This window comes from Diplodia corticola (genome assembly GCF_001883845.1).
Source record: "Diplodia corticola strain CBS 112549 chromosome Unknown scaffold70, whole genome shotgun sequence".
In the NCBI taxonomy this organism is placed as follows: Eukaryota; Fungi; Ascomycota; class Dothideomycetes; order Botryosphaeriales; family Botryosphaeriaceae; genus Diplodia; species Diplodia corticola.
The window spans coordinates 23,498-49,937 of NW_017971549.1; the positions used below are offsets into that span (position 1 = coordinate 23,498).

At 57.0% G+C, this 26,440-nt stretch overlaps 9 protein-coding genes across 9 annotated transcripts; 5 read left to right on the forward strand and 4 right to left on the reverse strand.

Annotated features, from left to right (window-relative positions):
* Positions 1–262: 262 nt before the first annotated feature.
* On the forward strand, positions 263–1,458 carry BKCO1_700007 (6-phosphogluconate dehydrogenase family protein; the record flags this gene model as incomplete). Its single annotated transcript, XM_020278537.1, has 5 exons — positions 263–292; positions 352–546; positions 602–933; positions 997–1,134; positions 1,197–1,458. 5 exons carry the CDS (start codon positions 263–265, stop codon positions 1,456–1,458), a joined length of 957 nt encoding a protein of 318 aa, XP_020126127.1.
* Positions 1,459–1,781: 323 nt separating this feature from the next.
* Positions 1,782–2,215, reverse strand: BKCO1_700008 (uncharacterized protein; the record flags this gene model as incomplete). The annotated part of the gene is made up of 3 exons (XM_020278538.1): positions 1,782–1,827; positions 1,878–1,997; positions 2,058–2,215. The coding sequence occupies 3 exons, from the start codon at positions 2,213–2,215 to the stop codon at positions 1,782–1,784; spliced, it is 324 nt and encodes a 107-aa protein (XP_020126162.1).
* Positions 2,216–7,323: 5,108 nt separating this feature from the next.
* Positions 7,324–8,214, forward strand: BKCO1_700009 (carbonic anhydrase; the record flags this gene model as incomplete). The annotated part of the gene is made up of 2 exons (XM_020278539.1): positions 7,324–7,516; positions 7,595–8,214. 2 exons carry the CDS (start codon positions 7,324–7,326, stop codon positions 8,212–8,214), a joined length of 813 nt encoding a protein of 270 aa, XP_020126161.1.
* Positions 8,215–10,822: 2,608 nt separating this feature from the next.
* Positions 10,823–12,265, reverse strand: BKCO1_7000010 (3-isopropylmalate dehydrogenase; the record flags this gene model as incomplete). The annotated part of the gene is made up of 7 exons (XM_020278481.1): positions 10,823–11,058; positions 11,125–11,752; positions 11,818–11,913; positions 11,973–12,041; positions 12,090–12,116; positions 12,165–12,184; positions 12,235–12,265. 7 exons carry the CDS (start codon positions 12,263–12,265, stop codon positions 10,823–10,825), a joined length of 1,107 nt encoding a protein of 368 aa, XP_020126149.1.
* Positions 12,266–13,989: 1,724 nt separating this feature from the next.
* Positions 13,990–15,666, forward strand: BKCO1_7000011 (serine threonine-protein kinase prp4; the record flags this gene model as incomplete). Its single annotated transcript, XM_020278482.1, has 1 exon — positions 13,990–15,666. One exon carries the CDS (start codon positions 13,990–13,992, stop codon positions 15,664–15,666), a length of 1,677 nt encoding a protein of 558 aa, XP_020126148.1.
* Positions 15,667–16,817: 1,151 nt separating this feature from the next.
* BKCO1_7000012 (cystathionine gamma-synthase) lies at positions 16,818–18,913 on the reverse strand (the record flags this gene model as incomplete). The annotated part of the gene is made up of 7 exons (XM_020278483.1): positions 16,818–16,925; positions 16,989–17,031; positions 17,095–17,278; positions 17,329–17,519; positions 17,571–18,653; positions 18,705–18,799; positions 18,848–18,913. 7 exons carry the CDS (start codon positions 18,911–18,913, stop codon positions 16,818–16,820), a joined length of 1,770 nt encoding a protein of 589 aa, XP_020126147.1.
* Positions 18,914–19,185: 272 nt separating this feature from the next.
* Positions 19,186–19,686, reverse strand: BKCO1_7000013 (uncharacterized protein; the record flags this gene model as incomplete). Its single annotated transcript, XM_020278484.1, has 1 exon — positions 19,186–19,686. One exon carries the CDS (start codon positions 19,684–19,686, stop codon positions 19,186–19,188), a length of 501 nt encoding a protein of 166 aa, XP_020126146.1.
* A 1,430-nt stretch (positions 19,687–21,116) lies between these two features.
* On the forward strand, positions 21,117–23,004 carry BKCO1_7000014 (dihydroxy-acid dehydratase; the record flags this gene model as incomplete). The annotated part of the gene is made up of 2 exons (XM_020278485.1): positions 21,117–21,187; positions 21,258–23,004. 2 exons carry the CDS (start codon positions 21,117–21,119, stop codon positions 23,002–23,004), a joined length of 1,818 nt encoding a protein of 605 aa, XP_020126145.1.
* Positions 23,005–23,534: 530 nt separating this feature from the next.
* On the forward strand, positions 23,535–25,444 carry BKCO1_7000015 (threonine synthase; the record flags this gene model as incomplete). Its single annotated transcript, XM_020278486.1, has 3 exons — positions 23,535–23,591; positions 23,719–24,309; positions 24,404–25,444. 3 exons carry the CDS (start codon positions 23,535–23,537, stop codon positions 25,442–25,444), a joined length of 1,689 nt encoding a protein of 562 aa, XP_020126185.1.
* Positions 25,445–26,440: the final 996 nt, after the last annotated feature.

The window sequence follows — 26,440 nt, forward strand, 5'->3', positions numbered from 1 at the left end:
ACATGATTGGTCCATCTGAGATGGTTTCGCCATCTCTACTTTCCAGAGTCGGAATGTACCCGGAGATCTCGGATTTCCCGATCGTGGTGGAGGGTGGAGCTCCACACTCACCACTCGATGCTCGGCCGTGCGACCCGAAGATCCGAGCCCGAGCCCGAGCCCCCCGGCTGCGTCGAGTGTAGATGTGGTATTGTATTTAAAGCCATTTTGTCAAAGACGTTCCGAGTCTTCCCACAACGCAAAAACGGCTGACTGAGATACCATGACTGTTCAAGGAGCAAGAGTTGGCTGGGTAAGCATCTCCAAACCCCAAGAGCGAAGGCGATTGGGGCTGATTATAATTACATTCAGTATGGCCTGGGTTCCATGGGCCTCGGCATGGCCCTGAACCTCACGCGCCATCTAAAGTCTGCTGGTGCACCGCCTCTCAGATATTCGAACCGCACTCTCGAGAAGGGCAAGCCGCTGGCGGAAGCCGGCGCACTGCCCGAGCAAAACTATGAGGCCGTTGTGAACGCGTCTGATATTGTCTTCACCATGGCATGCGTCCCCGAGTGAACCGTTTGGGCAAACACTGTTACTGACTGACTTCCCTTAACAGATTTCAAACGACCAGGTACTAAAAGAATTGACCTCTGTTGCCGCCGAGTCATGCACGTCAATTGCGGGCAAGATCTTTGTGGATACATCGACGGTGCATCCCGACACCTCGGCGTCCGTATCAGCCACATTGGCGGCCAAGGGTGCAACCTTCATATCCTCGCCTGTCTTCGGCGCCAGCCCCATGGCAGCATCGGGCAAGTTGATCTTCGCCATGGCGGGTCCGTCGGCGGCTCTGACGGCGGTAAAGCCTCTGGTCCTCAATGTCATGGGCCGAAGCATCATCGACATGGGCGACGATGTCCGAAAGTCGAGCCTCCTCAAGATCTCCGGGTACGTGGCAGCCTTGATCCGTTTGCCCTGCCGCCTCTGTGCTGACACCGCCACCAATGCCAGAAACATCCTCGTCATCAGCTTCATGGAGGTCATCGCCGAAGCCCAGGTCTTTGCCGAGGTCACAGGGATTGGCTGCACCCAGATGGAAGAGTTCATAGGCAACATGTTTGGCCCGGTTCTGGAAAGCTATTCTCACCGGTTCGTGCACTCCACTCCTCCGACTGCATGCCTCAGAGTCGACGCTGACGAGATATGCAAAGAATGACTTCTGGTGCCTGGGCTCCACCGCATGGGACCCCACCTGGCTTTGCCGCGTCGCTCGCGGCAAAAGACGCTCGACATGCCTTGTCCATTGCCAACAGCAACGACATGCGCATACCCACTATGGACACGGCACTGGCCCATTTGAAGCTTGCGCGCTCTCACGCCGGAGACATGATTGACAGCAGTGCCGTGTACGGATGCCTTCGCGCTCAGGCCGGCCTTCCGTTCTGGTCCGAGAACAGCAGAAAAGAGCCGTAGGAGAGGGGCTGCCATTTGAATAGCCATGGAATCCAGCATGGCGCCAACACTGGCGAAGCGCAGCTCGGCCGACGTCTCGTCCCAAACCAGTGGCGTCACCAGCCTTTCTTCGGTCGTGTATGAGAAAGCGGCAAATTTGTGCAATGGTTGAGCGAAGTGTCTCAAGCATGTCAAGCCTTGTCATTGCATTGGTCAATCGTGAAATGTTTTTTTAGCACAACGGCGAGGGGCCCACTCGCACACTACCAGCAGTAGAAAGGCAACCAGATAATATTGATATTTCACTATGGGTATTTTCGTACTGTGCATCCCACCGCAAGGCCTTAGAAGAACGTCTTGTCGGTGCAGAGACAGAAGTTGTCCTTGCCACTGGAAAACGTCAGCAACCCCCATGACGACACGGTAGAGCCAAAACTTACATGGAGTGACAGTACCCGACCTGGTACTTCCTGTTATAATCCTGAGACTGGCACTTGGTCTTACAGGCGTTGTTGCTGCACGGGACGACGCAGACGGGATCGTTGGTCCACGCGTAAGACCTATATGCTCGCTTTCAGCAATCGTGGATGGGTTAAACGCAGGTCATGGAGTGTGCTTACCCGGCCACGGGGTAGATACACCGCCCGAGCTGGCATGCGGCCCTATCGCGAGTCGAGCAGTGCGGGCCGTAGGCGTCTTGGGCGTAGCCGAGGGCCGGAAGGAGGGCGAGGAGGACGGTGGTGTACTTCATCGTGGATGCTGTCGGTCTGGAGGCCATGGTAGTGTCAGTCAATGTGGACTTCGGAGGACGGCCATCCATCTCCCAAGTCTTACCTGTGCAGTGTGCCGTGTCAAGGTGAAGGTTTGCTGGTGGTCTGGATTTATAATTTATATCATGAGCAAGACCGGCTCCTTTTATATAGAGGGTGGCTCTCGTGTGGCCTGGATTGGGACTCGGAGTGGAATAGATTTCGGGTAGGCCTAGACGTGACTCTGCTGACTCGCATAGCAACCCTCGTCGACTGTGGCGCCCTTGGATATCTCTCGGCGCCTCTTGCGGTGGGAACACCTATGTTTGTCGTGACGAGTCATGGAATCCATCGCAACGAGTCGGAAAGACTCACTTACCACGTCGTTGCTTATCGTAAAGAGTTGGGAGGTTTCACCTCGGTACTGTTGTATCGCTTGCAGCGTGCAAGCGTTGCGCCGTTGGGATGGGACTCCCTGAGTATAGTCGTCGTGAGTGGCCCCACATAGGTACTAAGCCTTGCCATGCCATCGTATCGCACGCTTGCCGGGACGATTCGATAGCCGCCGCTAAAGTGTTAGTCGGCTCCTACCTACCACACCACGCGCCTGTAGTTTGACTTACTTCGCTATTTCCGCACGCAACCATCAGGATGGGCTTAATTCCCACCAACGTGAACAGAGTTCCAGGCTTGAGACCAAACAGCCACTTTCGTCCGAGGACCAGCTTACAATTCAAAGCATGCAGAGGGCGCACTCTGTTACACCGACAGCAGCGGCTGCACCACGAACACTGCGTCTTTGGTGAAGACCGCTGGCTTAGCAAGCCTCACACGGACGAAATCAGCGGTCCTCTATCTTAGACTCCAAGAGGGGCAAGCGATGCAGTCTAAAAGCTCAAACAGGGGCGGGCGTATTCCAAGCGCTAAAGGCTTCTAGAGTCATGTATACGAGAGCTAGAGCGCGTCTCGCTACGGAGAAGGATTGACGTCTCGTATAGCCACTAGCGTAGAAACCGACTGTCCCCCAGTCCAAACCCGGGTACTTGCCGCTCAACCAAAGTCAGTCTCACCAAACGCCAAACGTTATCTCTCCGCCATTGTGTTCTGATACTCGCGGGCACCTGAGGTCGATACTTGCATCTCCCGTGCCGATGGGATCACTGAATGGTAGTTACAGAAGAAGTGGTGTATCCCGGGCAAGCATGAACCTGACAAAGGTCATTATTTCTGGTTTCCTTATGGCGTCGATTCGTCCGCCTCAAACGATGATGTGGACGAAGTAGAATACTTGAACTGCAATGGCTGTCGTCGTCGGAACCGCGATCAACGTCTAGATAAGGAAGACAGTGACGACGATGGTAATGAAGGCCACACTCACGTTCCAAGTAGCTTTGACCCCACTCCGGCGCCTTCGTCAAGCGCTCCCACTACGCCTTCTCATCCCACTACGTCTTCGCAACAAGCGGTGACCCTAGACAATACTACAGGCCTACAGCGCCAGGACCCACCCTTACTTACTGGAGAGGAGCTGGATGTTACGGTGTCTGCCCTCTCTGATGCCGACTGGACACTCCTCGACTCTTTCAGACAGAAACTTTAAGACATAACATGTTTCGTTGATAGAGGCGAGGCGAAATATATCAAAGGGACCCCCGGCGAAGCTGGGGCTTTATCCCTGCAGTAGTTATCACGTCCTTTTATGGTGTTGAGCTAAGTGATTACGATAAAATCGTAATTACTAGCGCTTCTAAAGCTCCTCTATAATCTACTCCAACGCCTTGATACGCACCTACTCTGATAGTTTATCGGCTTGCCGGAGGCGGCGGCTGCTGTAGTTATTATACGGTAGTGATAAGTGTAGCTTTCGGATAGCTCTTACGAGCAGACGAGACTATCGTACTAGACGAACCGGTCTTAAACGCTGCAACTTTTATAAGAGCGGACTAAGTAGCTTTAGCGGACACCAAGCAGGCAATCGGGTAAACCATCGATATGTTTTTATCGAGAACAAGTTAAGAGTCGAGGACGAGCGTCGTGTGATATCTAGGTTTACCGCCAGCGGCGAGGAAGTAATGAAGTTATGGGTATCGGGCGTTTTTTTTTAAAAAAAAAAAAAAAAGACGAGAATAACGGTGAGACGAGGGCTTACCGGAAGGGGTATATTATGTAGGAATTATTTAGTGTAAGCAACGGTTAGTTATTAGTGAGGTTGGTGGGGGAGTTATATCGATGGAGGGGGTTTTCGCAAGTGGGAGCAGACTAGAGAGTGCCGGGGTGTAAGAAGTTTAGAGGTTAGATATAATGTAGTAGAAGCGAGATGGACAGCGAGGATGCGTATAGAAGTAGCGGGGTTCTAAGAGCGGTCAGCCGTAAAAGAGATAGTAATCCGGAGGTTGCTGAGCGGTGGAGGGTATGGCGCGTAACTGCTACCGGCGAAGTAGGGTCTACTCGAAGGAGGGGCCAATTCCGAAATCTTATCACCCCGAATTACGACATAACGGCAGCACTTCTCTTTTTTAGCATTCCTCGCTCGCTATTGCAATCTACTAATACATAGCTACTTGTTACTTACTCCCGCGTCGTCACAAGCATAGACGCCTTAGCAGCCCAGTTACCGTAAGTATTGGCGCCTGATCCTATCTTCGCCTTACCTAGTCGGGATACACCATCGGGAAGTGAGGTAACCGCCGCTAGGGGTAATGCGCCAAGCGCACCCTAGGATTACTAAGGTGTCCGACGTAAAAGAAGCTACTACGAAGCCTACGGACGACACCTTGGGTCCTAAGCGCAAGTGGGAGTCAGTAATGGAGGTCTACATAGACACCAAATCAAGAGAACCGGGTGCTACTAGGAAGGCCACGGATAATGCCTCGGCAAAGGACAACAGCGCTCATAAAGAAGAAGAGGCGGTACGGACCGCAACCGTTGGGCTGTGTTTCCGAGGTTGGTAAGAGCTTAAACGATCGTCACCAGCATCGATGGGGAGGATATCGACCTCGCGAAGTCGGAGCCGTTACCCCAAGACGAGGCTCTCAAGATCATCAGGGCCGGACTAAAGGACCCAAAGGCCAGCCACCGGAGCAGGTTGTCGAACGCTTGGTTGTTCTCCAACCTGCCGGGCGAGATGACTGAACCGGCTGTCCGGCTCTATAGCCTCTGCTCTTGACTTGGAGAACCGGCCGCCAGCATCCCTCCCTTGAACGGAACCCTTCTTCGTTCTCAGCCGTCCATCTTTCGTGAAGTTGTCGGGATCCGCGTCATAGTCGGCGGTGGAGACGGCGGTGGTGATGGCGGTGGTAACGGCGGTGACGGTGGTGGGTGATGGAGACGGCGGTGGTGGTAACGGAAGGTAGAGACGGCGGTGGTGGTAACGGAAGGTAGAGACGGCGGTGGTGACGGTGGTGACGGTGGTGGGTGGTGGTGACGGACGGTGGTGGAAACGGCGGTGGTGACGGCGAGCGCGCAATGCGATAGGTAGACGCGTAGGGATTAGGGATAACGTTAGGAAAACGCGCTTGGACTGACGCGCAAGCGCGAAATCACATGATTTGTCTTTTGATTCGACTAGTTAGACTCAAAGTGAACCCCGAAGATGCTCCGGTTCTCAAGTCTAAACGTAATTCCCCAGCTACGCCTCGGCAGGCACGCCAGCCACGTCGCTGCCGCTTCGGACTTTCGGCCCTCCGCTTCGTAGTAAGCAGCTCGAGTGGTGTCGTACACTGCCTTGGCTTCGCTGGGGGATCATACATGCATGGCGAGCAGCGCGGAGGGCCTAGGAGCCCAGTGGACTAATCAAGACGGGGAAGTCCAGGGTTCAGCAGCGCGGCAGCGTCATCCTGCAGCTGGACCCTTCTCAGCACGCGGGCGGAGACACACATGAAGCGCGACTGCGGCTCTGGAGACCATGTGCGCATATTGGATTGCGCGCGCGCACACACACACAACGCTCTAACGCGAGTACGACGCCCGGTGTTCCCACTTCGTCCTCCGTTGCGGAGCACCTTGGAATTAATACCTCATGAACAGAGCGCAGGTTTGACCGGTACCTAGCTTGAGGGGAAGCTGGCGACAGATTCGCGCAGCAGCAGCGCAATGTGGTGGGTCGTGGTGGTTAGCCCCCTAATGGCAGAGTCCTGGGTATGACGACGCCGACCCGGCTTCTCGCCGGAGAAAAAGGACAAAGCTCGGAGGGTCGGGCACCAGCCAATAGCCATGGCCAGCTGCTGCAGAGTCGCAGTGCTTCTACTACGTCTGTACTGATTGGCGGTGCTGGCGGTGCGGGCGGGCGGCGGCAGAGCCCGTGTCGCGTCGGGCTCGACCGTCTTGTGGCTTGCAGCAGTGAGCTGCCGCGACCGTAGCCGTGACCATGGGTCAGTCGAGCGCAACGTGATGTTGACGGGCGACGCCTCCGTGTCATCCTGGGGTAGGCAGGAATGGCGCACCGCGGCAGCCACGAGCCAGCGGCAGGCGACGGGGTGAGGAGCCGTCGTATGTGATCGGCATTCCGGGCGGTTGTTGAGGAATCCGCGCGGGCGCAGGCGGGCGCAGGCGGGCGCAGGCGGGCGCAGGCAGGGAGGCCGGGGCGGTAGCGGGCGACGAGCATGCGGAGCGGACTCGGGCTTGCGAGCTGGAGACGGGGTGACGGGGCACCGGGGGGTGCTTTGGCAGCGGAGATCGACGGGGGGCGCCCGTAGGTAGCAGTCGCAAGCCTCTTGGGGGCGCCGTCATGCCCGAAAAAAATCCTTGGCCTGGCTTGGGAGGGCGTGCAACCCAGGCCGGACTGAGGGGGGTGAGACGTGCCTGCTGCGACTTGTTGAACTCCGGCTCCTCAGAGGGCCAAGTACATAAAGGGACGCCTCCCGCGCCCAGAGTGGACTCGGCCACGACCACTGACACCACCGACACAGCCCTCCTTTCACCTCTCCACGTGCGCCGACCGACACCCCCGAGTCACGGAATCTCGCCCTCCCACGTCGGTGGCTGGCGATCTGAGCTAGGCCGCGGAAAAGCGCACTTGGCGGAGCCCAGGAACGACAGGAAAAAAAAAGCGTTGAGCGCGATCCTGATAGGACGGCCCCATTCGGACGCGCGATAGAGTCATCGGCCAGCAACAAGCCCGATCGAGCCGAAAGCGAAAATGGCTGCCGCCGGAGCAAAGCAGGGTAAGCTAAAAACCCCCATCGCGCCCCCCCCGCCCCCGTCCAGCATGAGGTCGCAAAGCCTCACCCTCGCCCGCTGCCTCTCGTCCGCCGCCGCCAGAGCGCCGGTTTCCGCTGCCCGCCCTCTGCAACATCTGTTTCCGACGGCCGCCATGAGTGCGACCGGGGCTGGTAGGCGCCCATTGGCCCGGGAGCTCGCCAAAGACGCCGAAACGGGAGGCTGACATCAAAATCGTACGATTCGCACAGATGCCTTTGAGCGGGTCATCACGGGCAACAAGAGCTACGCCCGCCGCTCCGCCCAGAGCGAGCCGCAGCTGTGGCAGACGCTGGCCCAGGGCCAGAGCCCCGAGGTGCTCTGGTTTGGCTGCGGCGACTCGCGCGTGCCCGAGACGACCATCTGCGACTGCAAGCCCGGCGACATGTTCGTGCACCGCAACATTGCCAACGTCATCGTCCCCGGCGACCTGAGCAGCGAGAGCATCATCGACTTCGCCGTCGGCGCCGTCAAGGTCAAGCGCATCGTGCTGTGCGGCCACACGCAGTGCGGCGGCGCCATCAACGCCCTCAACGACAACGACCTCGGCCCCGCCCTCAACGCCTGGCTGCAGCCCCTGCGCGACCTGCGCCGCCGCCACCAGCACGAGATCGACCAGATCGACTCGGTCGACAGGAAGGCCCTGCGTCTTGCCGAGCTCAACGTGCGCCAGGGCGTCGAGACCATCCGCGCCAACGCCACCGTCCGCAAGGCCATGGCCGAGCGCGGCGTCAGCGTCCACGGCGTCATCTTCGACATCTCGTCGGGCGAGCTGCGCGTGCTCGGCGACCAGACGCAAGCCGTCCCCGCCGGCCTGTGGCAGCACCGCTGAAGAACAGCCCGCAGTGCTTGGAGTTTGGGAGGCTGTTTGCCGGAATATACTCGTGTTGTTTTAGCCTAGACGGTGTTGACGGTGTTGTACATTCGGTCGCTGGACCATCGACTCTGAGACACGGGGATGAGTCCGCGCGTATCTATCTATACCTATTGTTATGTTCCTAAGAAACGAAGTTTATACTACTACCCTACATTGTCCCTTCCTTGCCGTGCTTTTTTTTTTTTGTGGTGATTGGTTACATGGCACGTGCTCCATCAACCCGCTCTTTCATGCTTCGAGTGATATCTCATGACATCCTCACCCCATTCAAGTGTATTGAGAAGAATACGGAATGTCACCACTGGGTTTGTATAGCCTGGCTATTTTGTCACGCACATCTTTCATAACAAAGCGCACAACTTGTGCATCATCCATCTCCCACCGCTTTGTACTTCTGAGCTGTGGCAGTAGTAGATAAGCGATACACTTGGCATGGGGGGTGTTTTGTTTTTTTTTTTAAAAAAAAAAGACAAAGACAGCCTTAGACTAACGCGGCATCTGTTCCTGCTACGAGTATTGTAAGAAGGTTGAAAGACCGCTTGAAAATGATTGCTTATCTACCAAGGAAAAATGAGCCGTTCGAAGGATGGACTGCTATATCTACTATCTTCCAACTTGCAAAAAAAAAAGCAATCCAATTTCCGTGCAGGGTAGCGCTCCTATATTCAACATTGCATAGGGATGCTAATCCTTAGCAAATCGAACAATCTTACAGCTGAAAGCTACAATACGCCCTTTCTCGGGTCGGGCAGAGAAATCAGTGGTTTCAGGAGAAGCCCCTCCGACGGCGAGAGGTGGCACTTGGACGATGGGGAATGGCATCACTGGATACTTGGCCCGATATCGGGTCGTGCAAAACACGAGCCCTAACGTGCGGCGGTCGACAAAAGATTAGCCCTTTGTAGAAGGACAGGTGCGAGGTACGACTCTCACGCCAGACCGAGTCTTGGTGGTCACCGGCAGGGACATGATTCTCCTACCCATGGCTTGAAACTCACGATGCCAGATCAAGTTACTTAAAGGCGGCCCACACTTTCTACAACACCCGATTGCCACAACAAACTGAGAACACATACCATGGCGAACAACCATCCAAGTAGACCAGTCCGCCGCCGCCGGATTGACGTAAACCTACCTTCGATCGAAGCCACAAACGCAGCTTCTATAGCATCCACTACATACTTTATCCCCAGAGAGAGGTGCCTAAAACGGAAACGTTCCTCGCGTTCCTCGAGCCGGGGCTCTTCTTCACCGAGGGCTGGTCCCTCACGTCCACCTCCGCCTGTCCAAGGCGCACTGGCCGCTCGACTCAACAGTGCGCATGCAGTCGCGTCAACGATCCCGCCAGTCTACCCGCAAGACTCAGGGGTCGAAATTGATTATGACGACAGTGACGGAACCGAATATGATTCTGTTGAAGAGGACGACCTACCCTATGACCCACAATCCACGTTCAACATGGTGGTAGAGACACAGAACACCATAGCTCAGGCCTTTGAGGAAGTCATAGGCGCTCTCCGTGACGAATGGGAACGGGCCGACGGCAGATTGCGGTCAAGGATGCTTGCGTCTTTGTCTATCGCTCTGAGAGAGGCAACTGATCGTTGGCTGACGGCATTACCTCAGTGACATGTCGAGCAGCAGGAAGAAACAACATTTAGCTGGTTCGCTCTGCACAATGAGTGAGGGTTGAGTTCGAAGATTTATTGTGACAAGTAACCTGGTGAGTCCGAATCTTCTTAGCTTCCCGCTGCACTGTTGGTCGCGAAGAATTGGGCTTTCTCGAAACTAATCTACTAAATAACCCTCTCTGGGGCTTGCACGGGTAGGTGAAGTCTGTTTGGGTACTCTTGTACATACCATATCAACCTACATCCACATTTTAGTATTTGCTCTAGAGTGCTAGATGGACGTGGCTAGTGCCCTTCCATGTGCCTTACGCTCACTTTCTCTTGGCACCTTCTATTTTTGGCATCGGATTTTCGGGCCCGGTCAGCAGCTGTAGCCACCACCTGCTGGCAACATAAAACCCTCGTCCCTCTTTCTTCTGCACCCTCCCCCTCCATCCGCGCAAACACGAGAAAAACTGCGAACTTCTGGTGCATCTCAAAGGCCGGCTGGGACACGCGCGCGAGCTCCAACGCAAAGAACGACAAGGACTTCATGCGGCAGTACAATTACGCTAGGCTGATTGTGGAGACTGATGCTGGCGTCGACCGTGAGCCTCCTTGCATCAAGTGCCGGTCAAATGCGGCGAAATGCAAGGCTTTTGCTCCCGGCAAGAGCCCTAACAACACGGAGACCTGCGCCCGCTGTCGGATCCATAAAGGCGGCAAATGTGTACCGGTTGGGCCTGCTATTGGCGAATCTTCTCAAGGCGGTGGAAAACAGCAGGAATGGGTTTCAAAGGAGGTTGACACCCAAATTCTTTTTTTTGTATGTGCTCATATCATCATCCAATTCCTCCCAAGCTATTTAACCGTATCTGTAAAGACATGACCGGTCCCAAATCAAGCTCTGGTCAGACTGTTCCTTTATTTTACCTTCTTTCTCTTTTTATCTTCTACTTCTTGAGAAGCTTGGTCAGCTCAGCGACAACGGCATCACCCATGTCCTTGGTGCTGGCAGTGCCCTTGATGTCAGCGGTGCGGACGCCATTGTCCAGGACGTTCTTGACGGCCACGTCAACGGCGGTGGCGAGCTCGGGCTGGCAGAGGGAGTATTTCAGCATCATGCTGACAGACAGGATGGTGGCGATGGGGTTGACGATGCCCTTGCCAGAGATGTCGGGGGCGGAGCCTTTTTTTCATTGCATGTCAGTAATTCGATCGTGAGAGACTGGTGATTCTAATCGTTTGTGCATACCGTGGATGGGCTCGTAGATGCCGTTGACGGGCGTCTTGCCGTCAGGGATGGCGCCAACACTGGCGCTAGGCAGGAGACCCAAACTGCCGGGGATGACGCTGGCCTCGTCGCTGATAATGTCGCCGAACAGATTGCTGGTGACGATGACGCCGTTCAGGGCGCGAGGGTTCTTGATCATGAGCATGGCGGCCGAGTCGATGAGGTGGTGGCCGAAGGTGAGCTGGGGGAACTCCTTCTCCATGATCTCGGTGAAGACCTTGCGCCACAGACGGCTGGTTGCCAGCACGTTGGCCTTGTCCAGACTCCAGACGGGGGCCGGGGGGTTCTCCTGCAGGGCGAGATTGGCGGCGAGGCGCGTGACACGCTCGATCTCCTCGCGCGAGTAGGGCTCTGTGTCGAGGGCGTAGCCGCTACCGTCATCCTCCTTGCGGTCGCCGAAGTAGATACCACCAGTCAGCTCGCGAATGATGTTGAAGTTGGTGCCGCGGCACACTTCGGCCTTGAGCGGCGAATACTCGACGAGCGACTCAGAGGCGAAGAAGCAAGGGCGAAGGTTGCCGAAGGTGCCCATCTCCTTGCGAAGCTTGAGGATGCCCTGCTCGGGGCGAACCTTGCCGGTACCCCATTTCTAGACAAAGGACAGGGTGGATCAGCGCATGGCGGCCGCAGATGTGTGTGAAGGGTGGGACAAACAGGACCGCCAATGGCACCGAGGAGAACAGCATCGGCGTTCTTTGCGGCGGCCAAGGCTTCGTCGGTAAGGGGCTCGCCGTTGGCATCGATGGAGGCCTGGTATACGTATGGGTCAGGAGCATGCCACCAGCCGGGATGTGGAGGAGAGTGCGTACGCCGCCGAGAAGATGGTGCTGGAAGTTAAACTTCACGTCGGGCCTCTCCTTCTGGATAGCCTCGAGGACCTGAGGCGGTTAGCTAAAGTTCCGGTCATGACTGGAAGCTGGTCTCACCTTGATGCCCTCTGCTGTGACCTTTCGCTGGCGTGTGAGCTCTCATGATGGCGAGGGTGGCAGCAAGGTGCTTACTTCGGGACCGCAGTGGTCGCCTGAAGGCCAATTAGTATACTCGTTCGGGGATTCCAAGGCGGAGACCAACCTGCAAAGACTACGATGTTGAATGACGGCATGGCGGGTGGTTGGCGGGTCGGGGTGGGTGTTGGTAGGGACTCGAAATATTCAGTCGCGGGGTGGAGAGACGAGAGGCAAGCTCCGGTCTCGGCGGCGCGCGCGGCGCGGGGCAGCCCAGCGCGCAGCGCGGAACAGCGCGACTCGCTTCACCCGTCACCAGTCACCACCATCGCATTACTATCCATCTGCATCGGCCAAAGCCGGCTAGCGGGCTCCGACTGCCTTCTCAACGGCCTCCTCGCCCGGGAGCTCGACCTCCTCGAACCTCGTCCGCCTTCTCCGCCTCCTCCGCAACATCTGTACGTAGCCAAGGCTGCAGGCTGCCCGTGCTGATGTCAGAGGGCAGGGGTGCATGGGCGCGCGCGCCGCACCAGCCCCAGCCCGAGTCGAGCACCGCCGCATCTCGCCCGTTTGGCACACCATGTCCGTTTAGCTCGTCTTCGTGGAGGGATGTGGCCGATTGCTGCCTGAGAACGGGACCGCCGTCGTTGGCGAGACCAGGACGAGACTGAAGCACCCATGCAGGTTGCGCGACGCAGCAACATGCAGGTCTCGTACAGCTCACGCCTACCCGTCGGCCACAACAGCGCCGTAGTGACCAGAGTGCTGCTAAGTTGGGAATGTAAGCTGCAACACCCGCGCTGCGGCTATGGCGCAACTATTTTACGACCATCTGCCGGCAAAGAAGACGGATTCGACGTAGTCCGGTCGATGCTGACGATCGTCTGGCCAGCCGTGGGGGCCAGAAATGGTCCTTTCTTGCGGCCCGCTTCCACCCAGCCGAGCGCTCGACTCACAGATGGCGTCGGCGGCTGGCTTCTGTTGCTAATATTCGACCGCCTCGCCGCATTGCTCACGGTAGCCGCCCTCGTACGCGCCCCCGTACGCGCCCGTCACCGACTCTGCTCGCGATAGCGAGCACCGTGGTGTTTGTCAGCTGCGGGGGCGCCGCCGAGCAGAAGACGTCTCGCTGCATCGAGCTGGCTTTCCATCCAGCATGCCCTACGCTGGGCCCGAGGCGGCAGCAGCCCGGGTCTGACGCGCCGCGCGCCTGCACGCCGCTCGCTGGTCACACCGAACTTCGCTCAGGCAGACAGCCTGAGACTGTGCCTTTTGGGCAAGAGGTGTGGCGGAGTGTGCGAACAGCGATGGCCGCTGCGGCAGTGCAGCCGATATTGTGGCACTTCTCAGCCTCAGCCGGTTGGGGGCTGCCTGGCCGCTCGCCGCGCCTGACCCGCCAGGCACACTACTATAAGCCTGATGATCGACTCATTTAAACCGATCCTGCCTGTGCGTTCCTGCTGGCCTTTGCTTTCGTTGTCTCCGCGACTGTGTTGGTTGAAGTTTTGGCCCCATCACGCCCTCGTAGGGCACAACCCCCCAGGCGCCTGTCTTGGGCCTATTCTCTATTCCTTCACCGCCGAGCCTGGCCATACGTCGTCATCAGTCACTCTCGCCAGCCTTGAAAGTGGACTCTATCCGACACTCGGAGACCCGAGTAATGAATCCACCCAGGGCACCAACTTCTCCCACCGGACCCGGGCCGGACATATCTACCGCCGCGGATATCTCACATCGGATTCCCACAACATTCCCGTCGGATAGGCCCGCCACCGATTTTTCCACCGCCTCCAGCGCAATGTCTTTTGGATCCATCCCTTCCGGAACTTGGGACGTCAGCTTCCACGGAAGCTGTCCCAGCTGCCATCATTGGCACAACAAGATGACGCTCAGGCTTTCTCGCCTTCCCGGCGTTTACAACGGCGTTAGATGCGAGAACTGTTCCTACAAGTGGTTTGGCCTTGGCGGCAACTCCACTCACACCTCGCTCGTCTCTCAACAGACCAGAACGTTGACCTTTGCCAGCGACCTTTCTGGCTACGCTAGCACTGCGCCTACTGGAGATGCTACAGCCGGCACCTCTGCCCTGGTTACAAGGCTACATTCCATGGGCGCCCTCGGTAGCCCCTTCATCACGAATTGCTCGATTCCTCAGATGCCAGAAGACAACCATGAGCAGGTAGAAGCCAGGCCGCCATCACGGCTTCGCGCCTACATACCCCCCTCTTTAGGACGCCACGCCAGCTCCTTGTCCAAACACTCGTCCAGAAGTAGTCGGGCCAGAAGAGAGCAGCCTCAGCAGTCCGGTCAGGCTGATCCCGCCTCGCATCCCGGGCAAGCCCACCAAGGCACCGATAAAAGTGGCTCTAAAATTCGAGGCCTTACAACACGCGTCAAGGGGAAGCTCAAGGCAGTGCTCTTCCGCCTTCGCCAAGTGAAGGCCATAAGACGTGCGCGCCGCCGGACCAGTTGCCAGTCAGTCGACACCAGTCGCGCTACTACAACAGAGAACAGCCGTCCACTGTCCGTCAGCCCGAAAGAATCGCGATCTACCAATCATCAGGCTCTGCCGAACCAACAGGGCCAAGCGTCCATGTCGACCCCCCGAAGCCCCGCTGGGATCGCGCCTCGTGCATTATCGCGTCGCCAAAGCGCACCCGAACCCGGCTCGCAACCCCGCAACTTTGGTTCCGATCGCCACGGCGAAGAAGCTTACCAAAAGCCATTTTCACTCGAGAAACGGCCTGGAGATCCTGAGAGCAATGAGCGCATCCAAGAAATTAGGCGAGCAAAAACCATATCGGCACAGCAAACCCGATGCGAGTGCTCCATGGACTGTTATTGCAAGAGGCCGACAAGCTCCCTGGTTCCGGACAATCCACTTACAGATCGGGATTCTCTCGCGGGTCTTGATCTTGCACAATCTTCTGGCTCGCACATCTCTCGAGACTCGAGGGATCTCATAGGGATAGGCAGCCACTTCCTAAACCACCACCCCAACATCAGTGAGGCTGGCTTCTCGATGAGCAGCGCTGGTTCGATCCGTGGACGAAGTCAGACGCGTCGAGGTCGAGAGATTTCCTGGCGGCGTAGCAACGCGACCTGGGGCAGCCAGGCCTCCACTGCTTATGCAGACAGTGATGCAGGGTCCTCTACCGCAACCAGAAGTTCTTTCCCGCGCTCCGACCTGCTACACATTGCGACCACCCCAAGGCGAACCCACATCCCTTCGCCCCTGGCGTCGCCTACAAACCTCAACGGATTCCTGGATCACGACAACGAGCACACGCCACGACGGCCGGAATCCATCTCATCCGCCGACGAAGACTATTCCTTGTCCGAACGTGCTCCCGATGGGATCCCTTCCGTCTCTCCCATACAGGAAGCTGCCAGCGGAGGCAGCGCACGAGTTTCAACGATCTCGATGAGCAGTGATTACGGTTACAGAGGTGAGAGTGTGAGAGTATCTATAGATGCTCCAGAAGTAGGTGGGACGGGACAATCAAACTACTCGAGCAGTCAACCCCATGGCCCCCTAAACTCACATCCCGCCATGTGAACGAGTCCCACGATCATACTGTACAGCGCACCCCCATGATGACTTGGTTCTGTCACGTTTCGGAGTTCAGGTTTATGAATCACGAGGCCATGCTTTACTTTCGTTTCTTTTGGTTTTTAAATCCCCAATCTGCCGGCCAGGCGTTCTCGGGGTTGTCCATGGCTTGTACTTTGGAGCATACATAGAGATACCCTGTTCTCAGATTTCGTATCGGTCGTTTGGGACGTTAGATGTCTGTTCTGGTACGGCGTTGGCAGGCAGTCTTTTCATCATTGAAACTGCGTTCATGAAATTATCGCATATGTGCTGGAGTACACGTTGTCACCGTGCCGTTTTATGATTTGGCTCACGAGTTCATCTACTTCGCAGGCTGGGAGGCGGAAGAACGGCGTCAGTCGGGGGAAGAAGGATTTCTCAAATGAGCGCTGAACAATCTCATATAAAGGCTGAGCTGGTACGTCACATGCGTGCGCAGACGGACATGGTCTTGGAGCAGCAGGAGCGTATTGGGCAGTCAGCAGAAGATGAATGCTCTTCGCAAGAAGTTGGAGGCGATTAAGAGGCGCTAGGCATGGTCACGGGAGTTTAGCATGGGCTGGGAATTTGCTACTTTTAATACCCTTCAAGGTTTTCTCTGCAATTAATCTCAACACCATGACTAACATAAGACTCTTATTCGAGGGACAAAGCCCAAATCAGCTACGCTCGCTTCGCTGAGGGAGGCTCACATGTATTTCTACCCCTTCTTTTCTGGCCCCACCGCAGATGCGGCCATTCCATACCGGCCATGTTGGCCGTCTCGGCTGTCCGCCGCCGTCCAGGCGCCGTCATCCAGGCTCTGCCTTCGTCGGCGCGCCCAGCGACTGTGCCGTGCTCGGGTGGGCAGCTGGCAGCTGGCCCTGTCAGCCCACGCATGTTGTTGATGGAGAAACTGGGCGTAGCGTCCCAGGCAGGTGCCCGCATTTGCCGGTACCAACGGCTTTCTTTCTGATCCTTTTCGACGATCGAGCTACTTTTATTTTTTTTTTGGGTGTCATGCTTGTCGAGGCCGCGTCTCCGCCCCCAGGAAAAAAATCCGAAGGCCCGTCGGCAATTCGATTCCTCACTGACATCCCCCCTCTCGCTGCCGGCCCAGGCCCATCGTCAACTCGCTATTCCATGGCGGCGAGCGCCCGATTGAACACCTCCACCAGCTGCGCCGTGTCCTCTAGGCCGACGCTGAACCGCACAAGATTGGACTCGACGCCATATGATGCCGCCTGTATCATCTGTTAGCCAGGTATAACTTGCCTCGGCACGCGTGATAATGGAGAGCTTCTTACCCAATCAAGCTCGGTGAAATGAGCTAGGAGGACGTACGGCGAACTGTTTATTTCGCAAGTTAGTTTGTACGTCTTACGTTCGAGAACGCCGATCAAGGCTACCAACCTGAGCGTGAAGTTTGTGCCCAAACTGGGCCCTTTTGCGGTGTCCAGATGATCGAAAAACTTGGTGGCATCTTCCGTCGAGTAGAAGGTGGCCGACAGCAGGCCACCATAACCACCGGTGGGCCGTTTGCAACGGTCATAAAACGCTCGCGTCGGGCTGTACTTGGGATAGTGTACTTGTTTCACTGCACCTGGTCAGTTTGCTTTCCCATGGCGCTTGGCGCTGCGACTCTACCTTTCGGGTGCTTCATGAGAACTTCACAAATGGCCTCCGCGTTCACGTTGATCCGCTCAATGCGCGAGACGAAGTCGCGGCTGTTGCGTTCCAGGAAAATCGCATCCTCCGGCCACACGTTATCCTCGTACTCGGCTGCCCACGTCTTCTTGAGCAAGTCATAGTATCGTCCCTTTGGGTTGAGGATTGCACTGCGCCTATTTTTAGCTGTCGCTCGAAACACCGGAACGAGCAAGACTCACCTGCCCCCCATGACATTGCTGTCGCCGCTGAAAATCTTGGTAAGGCTGCTGACGACGACATCCGCAAAAGGAAGGACGTGGACGTTTAAGAAGTTCCCGATCGTCTCGTCCACCACAACGCCGAAATCGAATTTATCCGCGAGGGACCTGATTCGCTCTAGGTCTGGCGCCTTCAGGAGCGGGTTGCCTGGAAATTCACAGAACAGTGCGAGGAACTTCTCGCCACTCTCCAGGCGTTTCTCAAACTCGTCCAGCTCCTCTGATGATCCAAATCCATAGAAAACGGCGCCAGGGCCAAATTTCTCAAGGATCTTAAGGGTGTCAATGTACGGGAATCCGTAGCTGACACTCTTTCGCTGGCCTAGGGCGGCCATCATGGTGCGGTGGGTATTGAAGATTGCGCTCATGCCCGAAGGGAAGAGGTAAACATCGTCCTCTGAGAAGCCAGCCACGGGGCGAGCCCGCTCATGGTCTCGCTCCAGCTTCAATGCTTCCTCCAGCTCCACATTAGCCGTCAAAGACCCTGCGATGCGCCTCTGGATCGCGTGCTTGGCGTTCTCTGCGAAACCAACGTCTAGGTTCCTGCCGAATCTTTCTTCTACGAAGCGTAGAGGATCCTGGCCGTCGGGCTCCCTCACGGGCGCGGTTTGGTGGGCGGAAATGTCCACAGAACCCTTCTTCTGGTACCTCCGAGGCCCTTTGCAGGTGCGCTGGCCCGCCTGAGACTTTTCTACCAGCAAGCCATCCTCGAATGCCTTGTGGCAGTATTCAGCCCTGCGGCTAGACACGCCATCGCCCGAGTGTTGCCAGAAGGTCTTGGCAACCTTGAAACTGTCCTTGGGAAAGAGTACGGCGGACACGCGAGGCAAAACGCGGTCCTGGGGGTGCGAGTGCTCTGGGCTGGTCACAAGGTCGACGATTCGGACTTGGTTGGGCGCAAGCTCGGGAGCGTGGCGGCGGAAGAAGTCGGCGCAGCGGGCGGCGACCGCATGGGAAGGGAACAGCATAGCGCTGTCGTCCTGAAGGCCGTAGGTAGTAGCGATGACGTCGGCGAAGCGGGCAATAGATTTGTGAACAAAAAAACTGCGACTTTTGGTAAGCTGAAGTGCCATTGAAGGCTCGTAGAGAGCGTACCGGGGGTAGCCTGTCTTCATTCTGCCAACCACCTCAGGTCGGCCCTCCTCGTAGCCAACGTTGGCGTCCCATGTTGGCAATGAAACGCTCACGGCCTGCGGCTGTTAGCACAGACGTCGGCATGGAGGCGCTGGAGAACGCACATGGGCAGTGAGCGGAGGGATAGTCTCGCCAACATCGTTCTCGGGGTTGGGTATAGCGACAGCCATGGCAGCAACGATGTAGAGAGAAAGTGGGATGCGTCAATGGCAGATAAAAGCCGAGGACGAGTTCTGACGCACAGCGCCGATACTTGACCGGCCGAGGCCTGAGTCAGGCAGTCGCGCCGTACCTATCGATAAGAAGTTCTGCAGGTGTTGGCCCGAAGCTTGCCCGGATAGCCACCCCTCTCAATTACGCTGGCAATACGATGATCCTTGACACCCTCTCACGACCCCCTCTTCACAGGGTTTCATGGCCACTGCGGGCTCGGGGTAATCCTCTAAGGTGGCGAAATGTAGCCACTTGTGAGTCCTGAATGCCGCCACACAATACATTCGGGTCTGTTGGTGACATGAACGAGGTGTGCGAGGATGATACCCTTAGGGAGGTTGACGTCTTGGTCGCTCAGCTGGTGTAGCTTCTCTTGGAAGCTGATGACATAGTCCTTGATAGGTGTGCCAGGCTTGATGCCCTCCGTGAGGAGGTTATACGCGTTCCGCCAAAGGTCGAGGGGACGCTGAGCACCCACGGAACGCTGAGAATCCACCGAGGCCTTGATCTTCATAAGGATCATGTGGGATGACTCCCCCCCACGCGAAGCCGGGGCGAAGATGTGGTTCGCAACGCTCCTGCGGAGCAACCGATGGGCCTTCACACGAAGGAAGTCCCAGTAGGCGAGTTGGGTTTCCGTGTAGTTCGGACCCGTCACGGGTTCATTGGTGTTGTCGAACCAGAAGCTCAAGCCCAGGAGTCTACGGATTAGCGATGGCGATGAATTCATCATGCCAATCGGTGAAGTTTTCAGGGCCTGTCAGCGTGGTTTGAACCTTCTGCTGTATATGAGAGACCTGAGTCCAGAGGGTTTCGAGACAAGTGGCCGAGAGTGTCGTATCTTGGGGGCAATCTTCAGGGCCAAAGCTACGAGCGGCTAAAGCGGTACTGTCTTGAGTGCATGAGCGTGGGTGTTTTTTCCAAATGGAGGTCTCTGACCTCCTCCCTAAAGCTTCATCGCAGCAAGCTGCAGGCTTTAAACTTCCCTTCCTAGAGTAGTTAGCATGATATGAATAAAACGAAGAACATTTGCTAATAATAGTCTAGACAACTCCATCCTGGCATATTCTCGACGGTATGTGCTTCTTCTATTGACGATCTTAAGACATTCAAAAAAAAAGAAATGTAAAAAAGAAATCAATACATGCGCCGATCGGGAATCGAACCCGAATCTAATGCTATCAGAAGTCGCAATTGGGATTACGAGGTTGGAAGGCATTAATGCTAACCATTACACCATCGGCGCCCGTTAAAATTAATTTTTGACAGTTTAGTTTCATAATCCATTAGAGTAAGCTAGGTGGTAGGTAGCGACCAGGCAGGCAACGGTGTCATATCAATTGCTCTTCTGCTTCGCCTGCGGGGGTGGCGGCTTCATCATCGGCGGCATGGTTGAGCAAGAATTAGTGGTGGTTCACTTGACCGGAGAAGTATGCACTTCTTCGGGAGATAAGCCGGCGATAGGAAACACCACCACGGCTGCTGGAGAAGTTGAAGTCGAGGTGAAACAACTGCTTCGATTTGGTGGGTTAGGGTTCCGGATCAAAGCAGCCGTCGCGACAAGCGGCGTCATTGAGCATAGCACTCCAGCCTCGTGCTGCTGACTGGTTGGCTTGCATGGGAAGGATCCGGCGGGGTGGGTGATTAGGTATTGCATGCAGATTTCCAGTAAAAATTATTGAGCGTCTAAGCTCTCTCATCCGCCTTGCGCAGAACGAGCCGCGGTCGTTGCTGCATCGTCTCGCGCTCGGGACAGCCTGCGCAGGGACAGAGGGGCGAGCTGACGTCCCGGACGATGCCATGGAGCGTGGCGCGCTACGGGAGGCGGTCCGCGAGAAAACTTGCGCCAGGGCCTCACCGAGAGCACGTGTCTTGGCCGTCATACAGTGAAGAAGTTCAGCCGGACATATTGGCGTGGTGTTGATTGCTGAGGACTGCGGGTGGGAGTCAACCGAGCGGCGGCGATTGGATGGAACGCGCCACGCTCCGAGGTCGGCAGAGGCGGCCCGCCAGGTCCAGCGCTAAGCCAGCCAGGGCGCGCAGAATAATTATCGACAGCTTCATTCGCTGAGTCACCGCCGGCCTCGCGAACTTTTCCAAGGAGCTCAATTCGACTCACCTGCGGGCTTCGCTGGAGGAGCGCTGTCCGGAATCACCACAATGCTTCTCCCCAGCTTACACGCCGTGCCGTTGCGGCCGGCTATGCGCGCCAGCTCGCAGTGGCGGTCGTTGTGAGTCCCTGCACCTTCGCCATCAGCTCCATCCAGTGCCCACTCCATTGACACTCGCACGACTTGACAGGAGGGCTCTCTCCTCGACCGCTACCCGCCGCGCCGATGAAGGCCTCAACAGGGTCAGCCGTGGCATTACCCAGCCCAAGTCGCAGGGTGCTTCGCAGGCCATGCTGTACGCCACCGGCCTGAAGGAGGACGACATGAACAAGGCCCAGGTCGGCATTTCGTCCGTCTGGTACACTGGCAACCCGTGCAACATGCATCTGATGGACCTCAACAACAAGATCAACGAGGGCGTGCAGCGTGCTGGCCTCTGGGGCATGCAGTTCAACACCATTGGTGTCAGTGACGGTATTTCCATGGGCACCAAGGGCATGAGGTACTCGCTCCAGTCGCGCGACCTGATTGCCGACTCCATTGAGACCGTCATGAACGCCCAGTGGTACGACGCCAACATCTCCGTTCCCGGTTGCGACAAGAACATGCCCGGTGTTTTGATGGCCATGGGTCGTGTCAACAGGCCCTCGCTCATGGTCTACGGCGGCACCATTGCCGCCGGCTGCGGCCAGCTGCCCAAGCACCCCAAGCTTGACCTCGTTTCCGCCTTCCAGGCCTATGGTCAATTCATCACCGGTGAGATCGACGAGAACGAGCGCTTTGACATCATCCGGCACGCTTGCCCCGGCAGTGGCGCTTGCGGTGGCATGTACACTGCCAACACCATGGCCAGCGCCATCGAGGTCATGGGCATGACCCTGCCCGGCTCTTCATCCAACCCCGCCGAGTCCAACGCCAAGGTTCTCGAGTGTCTGGCTGCAGGTGGAGCCATCAAGAACCTGTTGAAGGAGGACATCCGCCCCAGTGACATTCTTACCCGCCAAGCCTTCGAGAACGCCATGGTCCTTGTCACCATCACTGGCGGCTCCACCAATGCCGTTCTCCACCTGATCGCCATTGCCGACTCGGTCGGCATCAAGCTCACCATCGATGACTTCCAAGCCGTCAGTGACCGCACTCCTTTCCTTGCGGATCTGAAGCCCTCTGGAAAGTACGTCTTCGCCGACCTGTTCGAAATCGGCGGCACTCCCGCTCTTATCAAGTTCCTGCTCAAGGAAGGCCTCCTGGACGGCAGCGGTATGACCGTCACGGGCAAGACTCTGGCGCAAAACGTTGAGCAAGCACCCGACTTCCCCAAGGATCAGCAAATCTTCCGTCCGCTGAGCAACCCCATCAAGGAGTCCGGTCACTTGCAGATTCTACGCGGCAGTCTGGCTCCTGGCGGTTGCGTCGGCAAGATCACCGGCAAGGAGGGCCTTCGGTTCGTCGGCAACGCCAAGTGCTACAATGATGAGGACCTCTTCATCGAGGCGCTTGAGAAGGGCGAGATCAAGAAGGGTGAGAAGACGGTCGTGGTCATCCGGTACGAGGGCCCCAAGGGCGGCCCGGGCATGCCGGAGATGCTGAAGCCTAGCTCGGCTATCATGGGGGCGGGACTGGGCCACGACGTCGCGCTCATCACGGACGGGCGCTTCAGCGGTGGCAGTCACGGCTTCCTGATCGGCCACATTGTGCCCGAGGCGCAGATAGGTGGACCCATCGCTCTCGTGAAGGACGGTGACGAGATTTCCATCGACGCCGAGACGAATGAGATGAACCTGCATATCAGCGAGGAGGAGCTGGCTGCGCGCAAGGCAGCGTGGGTCGCGCCGCCGCTCAAGTACTCGAAGGGCACGCTGTCCAAGTACGCCAAGCTGGTGAAGGATGCCAGCCAGGGGTGCATCACGGATGCCGAAGACATTCCCATCGCTGTTTAGGGTAAAAGGGCAAAAGCTGGGGTCTGGGGATTCTGTACAACGATGGCGTTCGGGCGGCCATAAGCCGCGGCGGGTCTTTTTGGTAGCTTTGGGATGATTCGAGTCCGTAGCGCGTACCTGGCGGAGAGGAGCGCCGGGTACCTGGAAATGAATGCAGAGCTCGACCACCCCGCACTGGGTCTTCCCGAAAGTGACCAGCCCATTCCAACGTGTCGCGTCGAGACGATCACACTCGCTTTCCTACCAAATGCGAAGCGTTCAGAACATGGTTTATTTGCGGCTGGTGTGATTGGACGACTCTGACGTGAGGAAAAACGGTGAAGAGGGGGTCGTATTGATAACGTAATTGAGAGGGGTGGGGTGTTCTGTCTACGAATGCCAAAGTACGGGCGATCCGGCTAAACTTGGGGCCAACAGCGGGCCGGGGCGAGCGCCGAACATCGGCGGGGCCCAGCGCATTCCCGCCGGGAGTCATCGTCAATAATTTGGGGAGAAGCCGCACTGCACTCCACACCACCAGTACGCACACAATGGCCTCGCACACCTCGTCACAGCGCTACCTCAGCACCCGCGGAGGATCCTACGATGTATGTCGCTTCCACCACTGCCACCCGCAACCCTGGGCTCTGCCCAAAAAACATCCCGCTCTCCTCAATTCCGCCCCGCCGCCCCGCTCCCAAGCAAACAAACATTAGCTGAGACTCGCGTGCCCAGCTGTCCTTCGAGGATGTCGTTCTGAAGGGTCTCGCCATCGATGGCGGCCTGTTCATCCCTGAGGAGATCCCCTCTCTGCCCGCCGATTGGGCCACCACCTGGAAAGACTACTCCTTCGAGGAGCTGGCCTTCGCCATCTTCTCCCTCTATGTCTCGCCCTCCGAGATCCCCGCCGCCGACCTCAAGGAGCTCATCCACAAGAGCTACGCCACCTTCCGCGCCCAGGATCGCACACCGACCGTCACCCTCGACGAGAAGCGCAACATCCACCTGCTCGAGTTGTTCCACGGCCCGACCTTCGCCTTCAAGGACGTTGCCCTGCAGTTCCTGGGTAACCTGTTCGAATACTTCCTCGTGAGGCGGAATCAGGGCAAGGCCGAGGCCGACAAGGAGCATCTGACCGTCATTGGCGCCACGAGCGGCGACACCGGCTCTGCTGCCATCTACGGTCTGCGCGGCAAGAAGGATGTGTCGGTGTTCATCATGCACCCGCAGGGCAAGGTCAGCCCCATTCAGGAGGCCCAGATGACCACAGTCTTGGACGCCAATGTGCACAACTTGGCCGTTGACGGCACCTTTGATGACTGCCAGGTAAGCAGCTCCTCTCTCTCCCTTGTCTCTCCAGTCGCACCTTAGGAAGGAAAAAAAGAGAAAAACTCCTGACCTCACACCACCCGAACCACAGGACTTCGTTAAGGCCATGTTCGCCGACGAGGCCATCAACAAAACCCACCGTCTGGCAGCCGTCAACTCAATCAACTGGGCCCGCATTCTCGCCCAGATCACCTACTACTTCCACGCCTACTTCTCACTCATCCACTCACCTGCCTACACCAGCGGCGCCGCTGTCCGCTTCGTCGTGCCCACGGGCAACTTCGGCGACATCCTGGCCGGTTACTTCGCCAAGCGCATGGGGCTGCCCGTCGAAAAGCTGGTCATCGCCACCAACGAGAACGACATCCTTGACCGCTTCTGGAAGAGCGGCCGCTACGAGAAGAAGCCGGTCCACGGCGCCGACGCGACGGGCGGTCTGCCCGCCGACGGCGTCAAGGCGCACGAGAGTGGCGTCAAGGAGACGCTGTCGCCCGCCATGGACATCCTCGTGTCCAGCAACTTCGAGCGCCTGCTCTGGTTCCTCGCGTACCACGTCTACGGCAGCGAAGCCGCCTCGTCCACCGTCGCCGACAAGCGCGCCGCGGCGGGCGACCGCGTGCGCGGCTGGCTCAACGACCTCAAAACCGCCGGCGGCTTCGCCGTCGACGCCTCCATCCTGGCCGCCGCCTCGGCAGACTTCGAGTCGGAGCGCGTCTCGGACGAGCAGACGCTCGCCACCATCGCCGCCACCTACCTCGCCACAGCCGCACAGCAGGGGCCCCGCAAGGCCGCCGCCAACGGCACGAAAGGCACCCTCTCCGCCGCGGGCAACTACATCCTCGACCCCCACTCGGCCATCGGCATCGCCGCCGCCCAGCGCAGCGCCGACCGGTCGTCTGCCCACCACATCTCCCTCGCCACCGCCCACCCGGCCAAGTTTTCGCAGGCCGTCCAGCTCGCCCTCAAGGACCAGCAGGACTTTGACTTCAACACCGTCTTGCCTGACCAGTTTGTTGGCCTTGAGCAGAAGGAGAAGCGCGTTACTGTTGTCAAGAAGAGTGAGGGTGTTGATGGTATCAGGAGTCTCGTCATCAAGAGGGTTGAGGAAGAGAAGTTGGCGAATGGGCATTAGATGAGGTGTTATGGAACGGGAAAAAAAAACCATCACGAGTCTTTTATCTGATGGCGGGATCTTAGAAATTTCTTGCATGCACGCATAGTTTTGGTTGGTTGGCTAAGGGAGACCCAAAAACAAAAATAAAAGTGGAAGAGCAGAGATTCAGACAGTGGTATGGTGGAATCAAGAAACCAAGTTAGCATTTCCTGCACAAAATAGACGACTTTGGGAAAAGACCTCCCCAACAAAACAACAATCGAAGTGCCTGCCAAAGCCTCGTGGCCGAATCAGCTGCGGTACCACCCATGCATTCCCCTGATCCGATACAAAGAAAAGAGAATACAAAAGACCATGCATGGTCCCAGTAATTATCACTTGGAAATACGATCCACCGAGGAAGAAAAGAAGAAGAAGAAGAAGAGAGCAGTCAACAACGATTGACAACACAACAACGGATCCAACTCCAAACAGACGAGCGCGACACCTAACACGGTGGAATTCGCGATGCCTGCCGCTGGGAATTCTCCCCCCTCACCGCGCGCTGGAGCCTCTTCCCACACACAGCTAACCCCCCAATCAAAAGGAAGAGATAAACAGCTGGTTACTGGTCATGCCAACAAAGTTTACAGTTCATTGCTCGAACCGAATCAGACAAGCTTTTTCGTGGAGAGAGTACAGCTTGTATACGAGAAGGAGGACGGATAAGGCGCTGTTGTAACGATATAAGCGTCAGGCTCCAACTTCCGAAGCGCAGGGGTCGCGTATTTGAGTGGTCCAATTGTGCGAACGGATAGAGGGCTGGGTTGTCCTTCTTTGGCCTAAACAGGTGAATACTCCCAGTGCGGAACATGTGCATTGAAAAGTTGACAGGATGGCTGAGGCCGGTGTTTGAGTTCGAAAGCACACGTATGTCCCAAAATGGCTTGGCTTGTACATAAGTAGTGCCACGTAGATAGCTTCTCCTCTCATTGCCTTCGAGAGGTAATCCATCAAGTTAATGAGCTCAAATAG